This window comes from Melanostigma gelatinosum, assembly GCF_949748355.1.
Source record: "Melanostigma gelatinosum genome assembly, chromosome: 8".
In the NCBI taxonomy this organism is placed as follows: domain Eukaryota; kingdom Metazoa; phylum Chordata; class Actinopteri; order Perciformes; family Zoarcidae; genus Melanostigma; species Melanostigma gelatinosum.
In genome coordinates, this window is record NC_136641.1 from 6,197,242 (window position 1) to 6,214,695 (window position 17,454).

Genomic DNA, 17,454 nt, shown 5'->3' on the forward strand with positions numbered 1-17,454 from the left:
AATCATAAAAAATAAGCCTTCAGCTTCACCAAGACAATGTGTTGGAATTTACTGCAATAAATAAATTATAGATCCTATTGTCTAATAGCAACTATCTGATGGAGTTCTGCACCAGTGGCTGCTGACGTACGATAGCAGGGGACGAGTCTTATCTTGATGTTCAAGCCGGCTGCACTCTGATGAAACCAAATCATCTAAAACACATTTGGAAAAATGTTTTTCTTCCCCCGTTGTTCACATTTCTTTGACATTACTGTATGACGAGATTCTTATCGGACTAAAACTAGTGGGGTCAGTACGTTTAAGCGGGTCACCGCAAGTCTCACTTATTCAATACGCACAAGCAATTGGGAGTTTATTTGCTCTTAAGCACAAAGACGGCAGAGATACAGTGAAGTATTTGTGCACAGAATGACACAGGTGGTTTGTTTGTGTACACGGCTCTGCCATAACACACCTCCGCACAGATGTGTGCGAGCAGCGTCACAAAGGCAAAGCCAGCAGTGGGCTGAGAGCTCCGGGAGGCTGCTGGGATCCAGCAGTGGGCGGCTTCAGACAAATGAAGAAGAAGAAGAAGCAGGTCTGCCTTTCTGCGCGGATTCTCTCTCTCCCTCTCTGCAAAGCAACCTGCAGACATGGGTTTGTTGTCTCCATCTGTGCACCGGTAACCAAGCGAAGGCGTAATGAGTTGCGTGTGCAATACTCCCTAAATCATAATAATAATCAAACAAACCAAACACGCAATCGGGATTTTTATCAGCAAAGGTTTTATTAGAAAAAAAAAAACATATCTTACACGTGAATCCAAAACAAACACACGGGGTGAAGCGGTAGAGCCGAGGGATCGATATTGAGTTTGCAGAGTCGTCTGCAATTATTCTGCAGGGTTCGAAACCAGCGGGAGGGAAAATAAACATGACTGCAGCTCCGAGTGCTTCTGAGAGATTCAGTCGAGCTTCTGCTCTCAAAACTCAACTCCAACTCTTTCTACAGTGAGCAGCGTGACACGCACAGCAAACATTTCATTCTGACCCTGCATCTGGCGCACACAGATTGTGCTTTTGAGATGAATTCAATTGAATTCATCTCAAAAATACAAATTAATTAGAATCTGACAATTTGAGATCCCCCCCCCTCCCCCCTATGTTTGGATGCTAAAGATGCAGGCAAAGTAAACCAGGTTATTTAAAAAGACGACATTTCTTTGAACCATGAAAGCGAGTCTAGTCCAGTAGCCGCAGTATTGCTGTGCATGTACACGCACTCAGTGGCTGTAGTTGGTTTAGAATGTTACAGAAGAGCACTTTAGTTCTTAGACCGGCTCACGGTCACCATCGGTCCAAATCAGACCAGCGAGTTTTTAACATTCTCAAGTGTGAGAATATATTGTGTGTGTGTGTGTGTGTGTGTGTGTGTGAGTGTGTGTTTGTGTGTGTGTGTGAGAGCGCGAGAGAGAGAAAGCGAGATTAGAAATTTTCTACAAGGTCCATGATCCTCTTCCGCTCAGCCTCTTTGAACTCGTCGCTCTTCCCATCTCCGATGCTCTCAGCGTACTCTGCAAAAGACAAAGAAAAAAAGAAGACGAGTCAGAGCATTAGTTGATTTGACAGCACGGGCGTTGCCGTTTGACTTCTGAGGTCAGAGGGAACAATCGCTGGAGACAGAAGTGTTTGAAAATAACAGGTGGTTTAGGATAGTTTTCTGGGTATGAGTTCCAGTTACTAGATCACCAAAGTTAAGGAGTAAAAGCAACGTGAGCGCCTTCGTGTCGCACTATTTCTGAGAGCAAAGAAAGATTATGTAGAAACACAGAAGCAGCTGAACAACGGAGCCAAATAGTTTCAGTTTACAATTATATCAAAGAAAGAAAAGAGATGCTGGAACCAGCAAATATATCCTTGAAAACTGGCACAACCGCTGTATGTCTGAATAATGTATTCTTATTCGTGTGTAAAAGAACAAATGTAGTTAAATGACGAGCTATGAAGGCCTGGTTGCCCTTTTTTCCCAGATCTCTCTTTCCCCCATTTAATACACTAAATACTTCCACAGAAGAAGTCAAGAGACGTTGTAACTTCAGCGAACAGCGAACCTTTTTCAGCTGATCTCATTGTCCTCACTGTGAATGACAGAGAAATGAAGCCATTCTTTGTATTAATGAAGTACTGTAGTCTCGACAGTCTCTAGTCCATCCATCTTTCAAGATAAGGATCTTGAACTTGATCTTGATCAAGATTAAAAAAAAGCTTGTATATCATGAAAGGTCCCGGTAATGCAACTGGACTGAAATCCACCCTCTGTGAGCAGTATCCAGTCCAGGTGTACTGCGCAGTGCTGGTACGTCATTGTGTGCTTCTCAGCGATTTTCCTCATTCCGTGCGTCTGCCTCTCCCACGCGGTGGCCTCCGAGACCGACCGACGCTCGATTTGTGAGTCTAATGTGCAGAAGGAGAAAGCCGCAGCTGCCGCGGTCCCCGGTGGAGTCCAGGCATTCGCCGCGTCTCTCTCTCTGCCAGCCAGCCTCCTAAGGCAGGGATTACACATTAAACCCGGGGATGTCGAGACGGAGAGATGAAAAAGACTAGTGTTCTCCGGGAGACACTGCAGACAGAAGAGAATGAAGGGGGCTTCTCCCGACAACAGGGTTTAGGAGGATGTAGCACGGCTGACAATGACACCAAGGAGACTTTTCTGTGTGTTATTAGACAGTATATCAAAGGATAGTGACAGACGTAATGGGACAGGGGTCTTGTGGGAGCACACCGCTCGTCTATACGAGTGCTGGATGATCACAAACCTACATTAATAGATATAATTCTTGTATTTTTGTAGGTTTTGGCCATCAGCAGTTTGACACCTTGTGAGTACTGTTCATGCGGACGTGTTTTACATAGTAAGGGTATTGTGATATGTTTGGGAAGTAAAGCGCATACGACGGGACGAGTTCTGCATGAGTTCTGTGAAAGTTTGAAAATGGATGTTTTGATATCGTTTTGCTGTTTTGCCCCATTTACTTCCATTCAGTCTGACTTTTCTACGTTTAGGATTCTTCGTTCACGGAGGCGGCAGGAAATAAAAACACTATTTTCTTCAAGAATTGAGAGTAACATTGAGAGTAATTGACACAAAAACTTTTGTAATTTGGGGGGGTGGGGGGGAGAATATTCCTTTATCAAGTATCAAAAGAAAAATATAAGATAAGAAAATACTGGCTTTCTGCAGAAAAATGTCTGCGTGACTGAAATAGTGTGGAATTAGTTGCGACATCAAGGTGCAAAAAAACCTTTTACAAGCGGAGCTAGTTTTAACTTCTTCATAATGTTTCTGTCGTTTAGTCCAGAGGTTCCTCAGAGGGACTTTTTGTGAAAATGAAACAACAACAACTTCTATACACCAGACTGTTTTCTTTTCGTGAAATTGGCACAGAACAAAAAGGGAACCACTGCTTAAATATTTATTGTTAAGATTATTATAATTTTTTGTATCGTAAAATCTTAATCTGAACAGTAACTATGACTGTCAAATACATATTTCTCTTATGACATGTACTTCCCACCACTGCATGACGGAGGATTACAGTGGTGGGACGTCTGCAGGCAGAGCAGCGCTGTACGTGAGCTGCTTCTTGAGATGTGAGCTCTCTTTGTTCAGGTCAGAAGACAGACAGTGTCCAGAGGTCACTCCATCATTGGGTATTCTGACGGGAGTCGGGCAAAGACAGACCATGAAGTTGGGAGTAAAGTTTTAAAGAAGTGCACGGCTGGACCACGATCTGGAGGTATGTGTGTGTGTGTGGGCGTTGAATGGCAGCAACAGGGATCTGCATTTGAGTCACAGAGGTGACGGATGTTATTGAAGTAAAAAATTGAAGAATTTTAAGGTTGACTGAGGAAAAGCAGGTACAGGGAGACTGAGAGAGTGACTCGGCGAAAACATGAAAACCTACATCCTCTTTCATTGCCAGTCTGTCATTGTGCCTGTGTGTGTGTGTGTGTGTGTGTGTGTGTGTGTATCCGTGTGTATAAATGGCGGCGCAGTCAGCCACACAGACAGAAAGGTCAGAGATTTCGGTGACTCTTCAACTCTCCGCAGAAGCTTTTCTTTGGCATGCTGGTGCTCTCTTTCTGTCACCACAGCAACGCGGCAGAGGACAATACAGTGCTGAGCATCGCCATTACTCAGGTCAGTGACTGGGACTGATCTGCCACGAGTACAAGGAGAATCATTTCCAGGCGCAGTCTCAGCAGCAGCAGCCGGGGACAGGGACTCACTGGAGGCGTTATTACGCCTGCAGCCGGGACACGGCGACCCATTCTAAACACCGCTTTACCAGTGTGACACTGGCCCGATCCAGCTGGCTCACGGCATCCTGCGCTGTGTTAATGTAACGAACAGAATGCTTTCAAACGCATCAGGAGTCGGCATGTAGACCGACATCAACTGGCTGGTTAACAAGAAAGAAAGAAATAAAAGCCTTTTTCATGTGATGTGAAGTCGTATTATGCATCTCAAGCTATAAGGAAATGGGCAAATACGAAGGTGTCTGAAATAATGCATATTGCAATATCTCTAAAATATGATTTGTATGGCTACTTTTAGTCATCTGTTTAGCTGTTTGGTGAAAATAGCTTGTTTTCAAGCATTAACAAGTACCGCATGTGTAGCCAACTGATCAAAGAGCCATGCGGTCACATTGGGTCATTCATAATTCATTACTATGACCGCATTTTGATCTTTGGAGGGCAGTTCAGCGTTGGGCAGATGCCACTGCACATGCTCAGATGCTGATCTGTGTTTGTATGAAGGGGTCAACCTACCTATCCGTCGGAAAAGTGAAGCCCATGCTAAAGTGCCTTGAACTTGCATTCTTTCTAATAGCCAGTGCAAAAGAAGTCAGAGTGTATAGAAGTCTATGAGAGAATGCAAGTTTTAAGACACTTCCGCATCGGCTTCACTCGGCAGAACCGGCGGTTGCCGCTTGATTCTGAAGGAGCATAAGCTGGCCTTAAAGCACAGGAGAAAACTAGCTCGTCACCGGGGCGGATCCTCATGCCCAGAGCTGTGGACTGCAACAAGGCTACCACAAAGTATATCTCCTAACACCTGAATGTCATCAATTCCTATTTTTAAAAGGCTCCATACGAGTATTCTAAAAGGCTCGATACAGTATTGTCATATACGAACGGTCTGAGGAAACATTCACGGCTCAAACTATAAACGTTTCTGAACCTCACAGCAGGTTCTCTCAGCACGAGTGAAATCAATGTTCTTCCTTTGAGTGCTTCAAGTCGTCCTTCCTGCATAGCTGCTTCTCATTCAGAGAGCACGAGCCAGTAAGGTCAAGACGGCCGAGCCGGCGCTGCTCTGCATGTGCTTAACCTTCTTTCTGCAGTTTCACATTGACCGGGCGGGGCACTTTAAATGGGAGAGGGCTCCACGGTGCGGCCTAATGGAAAGGGTGAGGGCACACGCTGCGCACACACACACACACACACACACACGGCTTTACGCAGTGCAGGAGCGTGTGCACACCGCTCGTAAAAAAACACGTACATGAACACAAACACAATTTATGACTAATAAATAAATAAGTCTCATCAAGATCATGCAAAGACAACACTCACACACACCACATAAATAAATTATACAAGCTGAATCACAAAGGAAAACGGAACGCACACACACCTGCAGAGACTTTCTCTCAAAGATATGTTGAAACATAAAACGAATGCACATGAAAACAAGCAAGGACATGTGTGCACATGTAAAGATGTAGATGTGCTAAGAGCAAACAAGAGGTCCCAGTGACCATGACCTTTGTCCTCTAAAATCAAATCACTTCTTGAGTCCAAGTTGACGTTTGTGCCAAATTCAAAAAAGAACTCCATCAAGGTGTTCCACAGAAACGCATTGTGCAAACTACCCGGACAAGCCAGGCACACGTGTATGCAGATACGCAAATGAAAACAAAAGCAACACAACAGCACACACACACACACACACACACACACACACACACACACACACACACACTGACTGGAGAACTGCCACGCTCGCTGGATGAATGAATGACAGAGAGACGGTCTCTGCTCCTCTCACGGTGACAACGTGACAATGTGATTAGATTACGATGCATATCGGCACAGCGGGATGCATTTATGCATCCTGTTTTCCCATCTGTACACAGGGAATGTGAAGAAAACAATAAATGCTTCTACCTGGATATTGCAGATGCTGAATTTGACTGTTTATTTATTGCTGCCATAATATATTAAATTAAATTTGTTTTCCACATGCATTTTGTATTTCACGACCTTTAGGAGTGTCACATCATCATCTATATCCTCTGTCCTCTGCTCCAGTAGGCAGGACTCTTTACTAGTGTCAATGTACAAATGTATACATGCAAAGAGGGATGCAATGGATACATATGCACTTGAAAATGTTTCTGGGCCTTTTACTTTGTTTAAAAGAATAAGGAAGAGTGACATTATTCATCGCATTTCATTCCATTCTAACACAACCACTTTGGCAGGCGAACAGCGTGGGCTTACTATCGAACAACAACCACAGCAGCAGAGCAGTGATTAGAGCAACATTTCACCCTGAGATGTGGCTTCCTTGCCAGGGCGAGAGGCACTCGGAAACGGGATTAAAATAAATAAAACATTTGTCAATAGATGCTTCTCTGAAAGTAATATGAATTGTTTTTGGAGCAGCTACTGTAGGTATTGTGTATTGTTGCCCTTTGTGTTTTTGGGCCAAGGCCAGATCTACACAACCACATGATTCTGTGTGGAGTCAACCAAACACCAAAATCATCATGCCACGTTGACCACGTTCTAGAAGTAGATTTGACCATATTTTAGTGAGAAATCCCATTCATTTGTTCACCATACATGTCACGTGAATACCAGCAGTTTGGAGGATAATTCCACACTGTAAACATCTGCCTTGACAGCAGATGAGCGAGGACAAAGAAGAGCAAAGTAGAATAAGTAGTTAATTCATCAGTGAGTGAAAAGAGTGTTTCCTGTTAGATTGAGACACCTGAAGCAACAATTGTCTGTGTGTCCTTCGCATACCTCGACAACTGTTCATACGATTTTCTCCACACTTTGCAGCCATATTGCTGGGGAGGTACAGGTAACGGTATACCAAGAGAACCGTGATAGTACAGGTAACGGTATACCAAGAGAACCATGATAGTACAGGTAACGGTATACCAAGGGAACCATGATAGTACAGGTAACGGTATACCAAGAGAACCATGATAGTACAGGTAACGGTATACCAAGGGAACCATGATAGTACAGGTAACGGTATACCAAGGAAACCATGATAGTACAGGTAACGGTATACCAAGGGAACCATGATAGTACAGGTAACGGTATACCAAGGAAACCATGATAGTACATGTAAAGGTATACCAAGGGAACCATGATAGTACAGGTAACGGTATACCAAGGGAACCATGATAGTACAGGTAACGGTTTACCAAGAGAACCATAATAGTACAGGTAACTGTATACCAAGAGAACCATGACAGTACAGGTAACGGTTTACCAAGAGAACCATGATAGTACAGGTAACGGTATACCAAGAGAACCTTGATAGTACAGGTAACGGTTTACCAAGAGAACCGTGATAGTACAGGTAACGGTATACCAAGAGAACCATGATAGTATAGGTAACGGTATACCAAGAGAACCATGATAGTACAGGTAACGGTTTACCAAGAGAACCATGATAGTACAGGTAACGGTATACCAAGAGAACCATGATAGTACAGGTAACGGTATACCAAGAGAACTGTGATAGTACAGGTAACGGTATACCAAGAGAACCATGATAGTACAGGTAACGGTATACCAAGAGAACCTTGATAGTACAGGTAACGGTATACCAAGAGAACCATGATAGTATAGGTAACGGTATACCAAGAGAACCATGATAGTACAGGTAACGGTTTACCAAGAGAACCATGATAGTACAGGTAACGGTATACCAAGAGAACCATGATAGTACAGGTAACGGTATACCAAGAGAACCGTGATAGTACAGGTAACAGTATACCAAGAGAACCGTGATAGTACAGGTAACAGTATACCAAGAGCACCATGATAGTACAGGTAACGGTATACCAAGAGAACCTTGATAGTACAGGTAACGGTTTACCAAGAGAACCGTGATAGTACAGGTAACGGTATACCAAGAGAACCATGATAGTACAGGTAACGGTATACCAAGAGAACCTTGATAGTACAGGTAACGGTATACCAAGAGAACCATGATAGTATAGGTAACGGTATACCAAGAGAACCATGATAGTACAGGTAACGGTTTACCAAGAGAACCATGATAGTACAGGTAACGGTAGTTTGTATTGTGCTATTGCTGTTATGAGAATATTTCCTTTGAGAAATAGCTGTATTCAAGAAAACAAAGTCACTTACCTCTCATGATGTGTCGCACTACTTTGACAGAGCCTCCTCTTAGGTTCAGAATTTGATGGACCCTTTGCTGCAGCTAAATTCAGAGAAGGAACATATTGTAAAATTAAAAGTATCTTTAGCATTTGTTTGTGTAATTATTCGGTCAACATTGTAATTATGTAATTTCAAAATGAAATACAAACATGATGGTCCTATCGTAGTACGTATTAGCAGAGGATAGTAACGTTATGTGGGCTTATTAACAAGGTATCAACGTTTACAAGCTATGCGGGGCGATGAAGTCTCCTAGAAACGCCTGTTCTCAAACACCTGAACAGTTTACTAACAAGGAATTTAACAAGGTTGCACTAGCTCATGATTATTCCCTAAAACGAATGGAGTGAGTTGGAATTTGCTGCAGCTTTTGAATCAGCAGAAAAGTAGAGCCCAGTGAAACCCAGCGCTCACAAAACACCATCATCTAACTCCTGCCTATTTTTATAGCTTGTTTGATCAGATGTCTTCACAATAAGTACTCTGTGTGTGTACCTGTGATATCCCAGAGTTGCTGATCTCCACCATAATATAGCAGATCAACTGAAGGACGAACAGTCCGGCGTCCAGGCGGCGAAGGTAGAACTCATCCTCTATGCCTTCATCTAGGATCTCCCCCCGACGGACCATCTCCTGCACGCACGCAAAAGTAAAACGCGCTCATTTTCATGCATGACAAGGTGAATAAATCGCATTTGCTTTCTATTGTTCTCTGCACCCTCAACAACAGATTCAACGAACACAGAAAACCCGACACTACGTTTAATTTAGGTGTTTTTCAGCTTTTTTTCCCACAAATCCATTTTCTCCATCGACCACGCTCCCACGCTCAGACATGCATACGCACTACTGCATAGTTATCCATCTTAACAAGCCTGTCAGAATGCCGATAACACGGTGCTGCCAATAAGCACACAGCCACATTAATCATCATTAGAGATTAAGAAGCAGACCTGAAGGGGAGAGGAGAGTCTGGAGTGTAAGCCATTGGAGTGGTTCAGAAACACAAAGACAGCATGTTGAATGTGTTGCTGTCACACACACCTTACTCTTTACTTCTACAGTGAAGGCCATTCATGAGAATTAAACTATTGCAGTTAGGAAAACAAAGCATGTTAACCAAAAATCCACGTAGCAACTGATGACTATAATAATCAAGTGAAGGCTCGGTCAACATTAAAGCTGGTAGGCAACTTTAAAGAAACAAGCAAGAGTATTCAAAAGTATTCAACCAACAACAGAAAGCCCAACCAGTGACGTCCAACACAAGCGAGAGAAACTGAGGTCAAACACAGATCTATTGCACTGTTTTATCAAACAATAGAACACAATTGGGACTACAGATGAAAAATAGCCTTTTGGCTAACTCTGGCACATTTGCAGAAATGTTTTTATTAATGTGCACTGTCCCGTTCAAACAAACCAATAAATAAATAAACACGGGAGGTCGACAGGCAGGTAGTTCATGAGGGCAGAATTAAATGATTGGGCGGGCTGTTTGTCAACATATATGATTTGCATACCCTAGCTTTAAGCTGCACCTTTTAAAGAACAGTCCATATCTTGGCTCACTCGTAAAATCTTCTTTTTTCCCCCAATAGAATTCAACTACCGTAGTCAGTTTAGTTTAAAGAAAGAAACCTCACTGACACATTTAGCATACATACTGAAGATGTACCGTGTAACATTCCAGCATCGATTTTTGATTCATGCACTAACGTATCTCTCTGTCTGTTGCAGTGTAAGAGAGGATAGCCCAAAAAAAGCCCACAAAAACTAATAGATACTTCAGTCTGTGACACAGTAAATCAAGAAAAAGGGCAACTTTTCAAACCGTTCCTAATGAAAACAAATTGCTCCTAGCATCGAGCTAAAGGGTACCACACATGACATTTACATCCCAATGATTTCATCTCAGAGAAAATTAAAGCTTTCAAAAGGCCTTGTCCTTAAAGATCAATTACACCGTAAAACCCAATTATAGCTGTGAAGTTCAGCTCATTAACACGACTCAATCGAAAGGACAACTCCAGAGCGCGACAGTACGACACCACTCGTACTGTAGCGACGCTGCGTCCTGAAAGCAGGACGCCATCCTGCTTTCAGGACGCAGCGTCGCTACAGTACGACACCACTCGTACTGTAGCGACGCTACGTCCTGAAAGCAGGACGCCATCCTGCTTTACTGATTCCATCCTGGGAGAAGAGTCGACAAGCAGACAACTTCAGGAACAAAGTCCTACCGTTCAACGTCAACTGTAGCTTATTAAAGATGGAAAGCAATGTAGATAATTAAACAACATTCTTTAATATGGAGAGCATTCTCCTCTGTGTCCTGCGGGTAGAAACACTGGCCCAATAATTCTGTTATATTACAAAGCGAGGAGACATCGCATTGTAAAACAGTCTCAAAGTTTGGCCTTGTTGCCGTCAACGAGCACGCATTAAAGATGCACCAAACAAAGGTAAGTGTTTCCTCTCTTCACTGCAGGAAAAGAAAAGATTATCTCGGTTTCCAGGACAACTCTGCTCATTATTCAGAGTCAATAAAGGCAAAGTCACAGATATATCACAAGTCAACTTCAGCTAAGATGCAAAGCACAGGAAGTAGGCCTTAATGGTAAGACACAATACATGAGTGGAAAACAACATGCACATATAGAACCATCTCAAGGAGGATCAGAAGAAAAGGACAGCATGAGTTAAATATGTCACAGCAAAGGGTCTGAATACTTATGACCATGTGATATTTCAGTTATTCTTTTTTAATAAATCTGCAAATATTTCTACATTTCAGTTTTTTTCTGTCAAGATGGGGTGCTGAGTGTACATTAATGAGAAATAAAATTAACTTTTTTGATTTTAGCAAATGGCTGCTATGAAACAAAGAGTGAAAAATTTAAAGGGGTCTGAATACTTTCCGTACCCACTGTATGTGCAACACACACCCCTGTGTTTATTTGTTAAAAGAGCCAACATCTGCTACTCCAAGTGGTAGTAGTGTGAATGCAAACTTGTCAAACCCCAAACTAAACATTGACAATTAAATTAAATGTAATATATATATATATATATATATATATATATATATATATATATATATTAAATGTAATATGGTGTCAGTGATGGGGTTCATCTGACAGCGATGTGTGAGTCTACTACCCATGCGCTGCATGACTGAGGATACAATTAGTGAAAATAACAGCTTCCACCTGGATTCACCTGGTTAACCTTCAGTGAATCCAGTAAAAAAAGAAATAAATCATGTTCCTGATGCCTGATAAAGGAATAAAGCACCAAATCAACATGATGATTTTCATGTCACATCCAGTCAGAGACGGTTTAGTTTAATTAGTGCACACAAAGAATCTGCCCGGGAGCAACATGTTGAAGAAATAACAGAGGAGGAAGAGGAAGTAGAGCTGAGGACGGGGACACGCCTCCTCTGCATCAACTTGGCAGAGACTAATATACGGTAGTGCTAAGAGCTTCAGCAACTCTGCCTCTAAAGGGAGAGGGAACCAGAGAACAGACCCAAAACATGTGCAGCGTACAGTTTCTAATGTCCTGGTGTGTGAGTGTGGCTTATCAAGGCAAGCGAAGTCATGACATCAGCAACCGAGGACCAAAGAGAGACAGAGACAATTACAGTTGGACTTAAACGTGTGACAGAAGAGACTGTCTGATTGAGCTAGACGGGATAAAACCACTCTGGTATGTTGTCTAGCCGGGTATCAACCGGTGTTAGACGTTAATAAACTGCTGATTCAAGAGGAGTCTTGTGCCCATCAAAGCGGTTTAAATGGTCCAACCGCAGGACATTTACTTTAGTAACTCTCGACGGCAGAAATAACTTTACCCTCTTAGCTACTTTAGAGCGGACTCGTCAAGGGAAAAGACAGAAAGTAAAACATTTTCAAATCAGGTCTTAGATGAGTCAATTGCTGCAAAGATGTTCGACGCACATGATGAATCAAGCCGGATCTTTGAATGTGTACGGGGGGGGGGGGGTTAAACAGATGATAGGTGCATTAAATATTCATCACGGTGAGCAGCGGAGCCGGACATTTAAAAAAGGATATTACAAAAGCCAGAGCCGCCGTGGTGCCGCGTGGGCTGTATTCATTACAGCGGCTGACTTTTTGTCCACCCGTGAGTTTGGACACGGTGGCCAATATCTTTTGTGTGGCAGCTCGGTCCCTCTGGCAAACACCGGACAAGAAGCAGCAGCGGAAGGAAGAATAACGTGTTGAAAGGACGGATCGGACAAGTCAATTACTGCAACCTCGGGGGAGCCCGGCAGCACGGCTACAGTACAGACAAAGTAATAAGCAGCAAGTTTCCGTCCCAGTTCCTTTACTGTAACTCGGCGGCACGTGCGTTTGTGCACATGGGGCGGTATGATTCATGGAAGACTGTGCATATTAGAAACCGTGTGTTTGTGCCAGTGTGTGACATGTGTATAAGAAGTGTGTGTCTTTAAACGAGGACCTTTTATCTAAGTGTGTGTTCGAATGCGTGGCAATGTTCTACGATTGTGTGTATGAGAGAACGTGTTTGCCTTCCTGTGCATGAGGCAGTGTGTGTGTGTGTGTGTGTGTGGCTGGTTGTTATTCCTGTGCTTTCTTTTCCATTGGGATGCTTGGATGCAGAATTAAAGTGATTTCTTTGTCAGCACTTTGCAGAAACCCACTGTGACCGTGTGTGTGTGTGTGTGTGTGTGTGTGTGTGTGTGTGTGTGTGTGTGTGTGTGTGTGGGGGACGTAATGCTCTTTATTGCTAAAGCAAATACCACAAAGATAGAGGTCAGATATCCTCATTAAAAAGAGAGATACAGAGGTTGATAATGAGGTAAACTTTCAGGGGGGAAAGAAACAAACAACAAAAACAGAACTTTGCGAGAGCGCGAGAGGCAACGTGCTGATTTTCAAGTTATGATAATCTCCAAGAAAAAAAAAAGAACTGCCCTGTGCTTTGGGGCGCACATCAATTAAGAGTTTGTTCACAAAGTGGGGCGAAGCAAACAAAAACAAAAGCACAGCAGTGTTACCAGGAGGGAGGAGGAGGAGGAGACCACGTCATCCGGTCCGTGCTGAACTCAGCTCGACAGTGAGAAACCTGGAGACTCATTCTTATTACTGGAATCTGACAGCTCCCTTCAAAACCACCAACATATGGCAAAAAAAAGACGACCACTCCAAAAATGGTTTCAAACATACAAATTACACATGATTGAGAATCTTGCCTGCACTTCTCAGTTACTTATCTCAGGGGAGACTAGGGACAGGAAAGGGTCTGCAATATAGAGTCTTTCACGATTAAAGCTCAGCTTATATTGCGCTATACATTGGTGTTACCCACAAGATTTTTTGAAACTGTGGTGGGTGGACCTTGGATCATGTAGATGGGGGTGGGGGCAAATTAGCTTCAGCTGGTTCAGCTGCTTCACTTTAGATTAAACATTCATCTCACTTAATGTGTTGCTTGTCAAAGTTAGTTTTGGAGTGTGGAACGGGCTTGTTGTTGCCCCCTTGTGGCCGTTTCTACTTTCTAAACTACAAGTTCTCAAGGCGGTAAAGAAGACGCCACACTGGTAAACTTGGATAAGTGACAGAAAGGCGAGATGTGTGCTAATGCGGTCTAATGCATACCCTACCTCCATAATGATTATCATCGTTTTGCTGAAACTGTTACGGTGTTTGGGTTCTGATACAAAACAGACAGATTTACTGAGCTCCCCATTAAACAAAATCTGTTCCATCTTCTATCTCTCTGTTCTCTTATTAGCAAAGAGTAGTGTTATAAACATTTAGCGAGCGTAGCCTGCTTTTCATTTTGAGCCGGCACCAACTGTTCGCTTTCACTGACAAACGTCGCTGACTGCAGGTCACATCAGCTGTCGCTAGGTAATGTAGTCCGAGAGCTACGACAGGTCAAAATAAAACTGGTGTGTGTTCTGGTTAAATCACTTTTTTCTGCAGCAGACGTCTGTACTCCGACAAAGATGTTTTGTGAGGGAAGAGGCTTCACTCTATAACACAGTGAGTGGTGCCCACAACACAATTAGAGCGATACATCGTCTCAAGTGAAAAATGATCTCAGTGTGCAAGTCGATGGGCTACTTTTAAGTTGTATTTATTTATAACTTTAGTTTCTTCAAAAGTTGAACGCTAAACCTAAATGGATTCAATAAGGGATCGGAATTAACTGAGATTTGATGAGCAGGTTCAATAGGCTTCCTGTATCAGTTTCAGGGAACAGATTTGATATTGGAGAAAATCCAATCAGACGATGCCTAATCACAATGCCCTCAAGGATTAGCAGCCTCTCTGCCGTTTGTCAAGGGATGCATTAATAAAGGACAACTTTGTGTTGCAAAGAACATTACGGTTTCAAAAAAAAACTTTACACGTGAACATAATTCGTAGAATATATATTAAATAAACCGCTCTATGGTTCTTTAAGGAGAGGACTCAGACATTTTCAGGCATCTCGGTGTCAATACTGGACTAGACTGGAAATAAGACGGTCTAAACGAGAATGCCGTGGCTACGCTCATGGACTGTATAAAAGAAGTAGACGTAGTCTCCGAGTCTGAACAGTGAAGCAGATGCGCAAGTGCCTCATAGTTGCATTCTTTCTAATGGATATCATGCGACTCCTCTGGTTGCAAAAAGTCAGATTGTATAGAAGTCTTTGGGAAAATTACTACTTCTCTCTTCATTTATTACCTCAGTAAACATGAGTTTATGGTCTCAATCTTTAGTCAAGTCTTCTTCAACACAGCATGTATTCATTTCGTAAATTATGGTCCATTTAGAGTCAATTACACCATAAAGAAAGGTAGGGAGTGGCTATCTCGTGATTGACAGGTCGCTTCTACCTGTCTATATAGATAGAGGTTGCAGCAATGCGTATCCCTCCCCAGCTCTACCCTCTCGTCCAAATACGGTCACTTCTGGTGACGGCCAAAACAGCAAACCCCCGAGACTTCAAAACAGCAGTCCACAAACCAATGGGTGACTTCATGGTCACCACGTCCACTTCTCATATACAGCCTATGTTTGTACTGCAGGATCAGTACGTTTGTTTCTTAGCGTTGCTGTTCCACTGCTTCATCTTCAGCAAATGATTGAATTGTGATTTTTTTGTCTGAAGAAAACTGGGAGAGAGGAGAAGAGGGAGAGAGAATTTATTCTAAGAAAACTGAATATATCCCATCAAGGTGCAAAACCAATGAAATGCCTACTGTCAGCATTGCTAAACCAGGCCATCTCTGCTGTTCACTGGGTTCTTAGGCACTAGGAAGGTGCACTCGGGCATTTTACAGTATTGAGGTCGGCCTCGGCCATGTTTTGCTGAGCTTCATCAATCTCAGAGAGCTGTTACCAACAAGCTGAGAGCAGGAAGGGAGGGTTTGGAAGAAAAAGAGGTGGAAAAGGACGAGTGAAAGCAGTTGCTTTAGAGGGGAAGCAGGAGAGAAGAACTGGAAGGACGGAGAGGGAAGCATGGACAGGGACAAGGTGTGAAGGATTGATGGGAGGGGAGAGGAGGCCAGAGGAGACGATGTGAAAGACGGGAAGCAACGGAGGAGAATCAACAGACGCAGAAGAAAGGACTCAAAAGAAGAAAAGATGTGATGGAGTGAGCTCACAAGCAAAAGTAAAAGAAGCAGGGAGGACGCAACAAGAAGAAAGGAGAGTATGAAAAGAAAGGAGACCACATGTGGGGAGAAAAACAGGACACGGACATAAAGAGGGATGGAAAACACAGCTTTAAGGGAGGAGGAGGAGAGAAAGTGAGGAGAGATACTAAGGTGGGAGGAAAATAAGCTTATTAAAAAGGGGCCGCGCTGGAAGACGGGGAGGAAAAAGCAGCAGCAGCTTTTTTTCCTTTGCTCTTCTCCTGAGAAATCTGTGGATAATATGTTGCGGAGGAAAAACATTTTGCTTCCCGCCCCTTAAAAACAGGCTTAACAGGGGTGTGGGGGGAGAGAGAGATAAAACGGCGCTGCTGACGGCAGCCGATTGGGCTGAGGCGCCGGACAGAACTGGGTTGGCGTCTTTATCGCCTTATTTAACATGAGAGGAGACGTTCGGTGGAAGCTGCGATTCGCACACAGACTTACAGCATCATCTGGGTGTTGTCAGCATTAGAGTTGTACCAACAGGAATGAAACCGCAGCTCAAGCTAGTGCGGAGAGAAACCCAATCTTTAATGTGCTACAGTATCAAGACCCAACACACAATAAATAAAAGGAAAACTACAAAGAAATACCAAGCAAGAACCACAAACCTTCTTAATACAAGCTTAGAAATCGGGTGAATGGAAAACATAAATCGACCTAGTATGAAAAATTTTAAAAAGATTTAATTTAATTAAGAGAAAGCTGAATTGTATAGCCACGTGCATTTCTAGAATAATTACATTCAATAGTAGACACAAAACAAATGTATTCAATGTATTTTGTCCCGTCATATCGTCATGCGTGTTTCGTTTTGCCGAACTTTCTCCTGTCGTTAAGAAAGGTTGTTGTCCGTCTGCCGCCTACCTGTGAATGCAGCAATACGAATCCTTTCTTCTTCTTTTCTTTTATATGAGATTATTCTGTGTACTATAGTTTTAGCACCGACTTGTTTTTGGGCTTTTAACCAAGAAAAAAAAAAAAGAAATAAAACTAAACGTGGTCGGGTGATATTTTTGTCAGTGTCATACTGGCTCACAGTGCGGCTCTGAACTAGGGGAACGCCGACAGCGCACACGCAGACGGGTTTCTTATCACCCGGGGTATCACAAAGTCACGCCGACAGCCATCCCGGAGGAGGCGGGGGAGCAACAGAAGAAGATGGGGGGAAAAAAAGAGAGAGAGAGAGGGAGGGAGGGGAAATGTCAAACTGTCTGGCCTTTTCTTGGCAATCCTGCCACGATGTCTGTCTGAGAAATGAATCTTCATCTTTAGATAGGG

At 43.1% G+C, this 17,454-nt stretch overlaps 1 protein-coding gene across 1 annotated transcript in view; it reads right to left on the reverse strand.

Moving 5' to 3' along the window:
- Positions 1–756: 756 nt before the first annotated feature.
- Positions 757–17,454, reverse strand: part of ctnnbl1 (catenin, beta like 1) — a 46,370-nt gene continuing 29,672 nt past the window's right edge. Inside the window, exons 14-16 of the mRNA XM_079273018.1 lie at positions 8,985–9,122; positions 8,457–8,529; positions 757–1,555 (exon numbers count right to left, since the gene is read on the reverse strand). Of these exons, the coding sequence (XP_079129144.1) occupies positions 1,467–1,555; positions 8,457–8,529; positions 8,985–9,122 (300 nt within the window). The 3' untranslated portion in view covers positions 757–1,466. The remainder of the gene's footprint in view (positions 1,556–8,456; positions 8,530–8,984; positions 9,123–17,454) is intronic.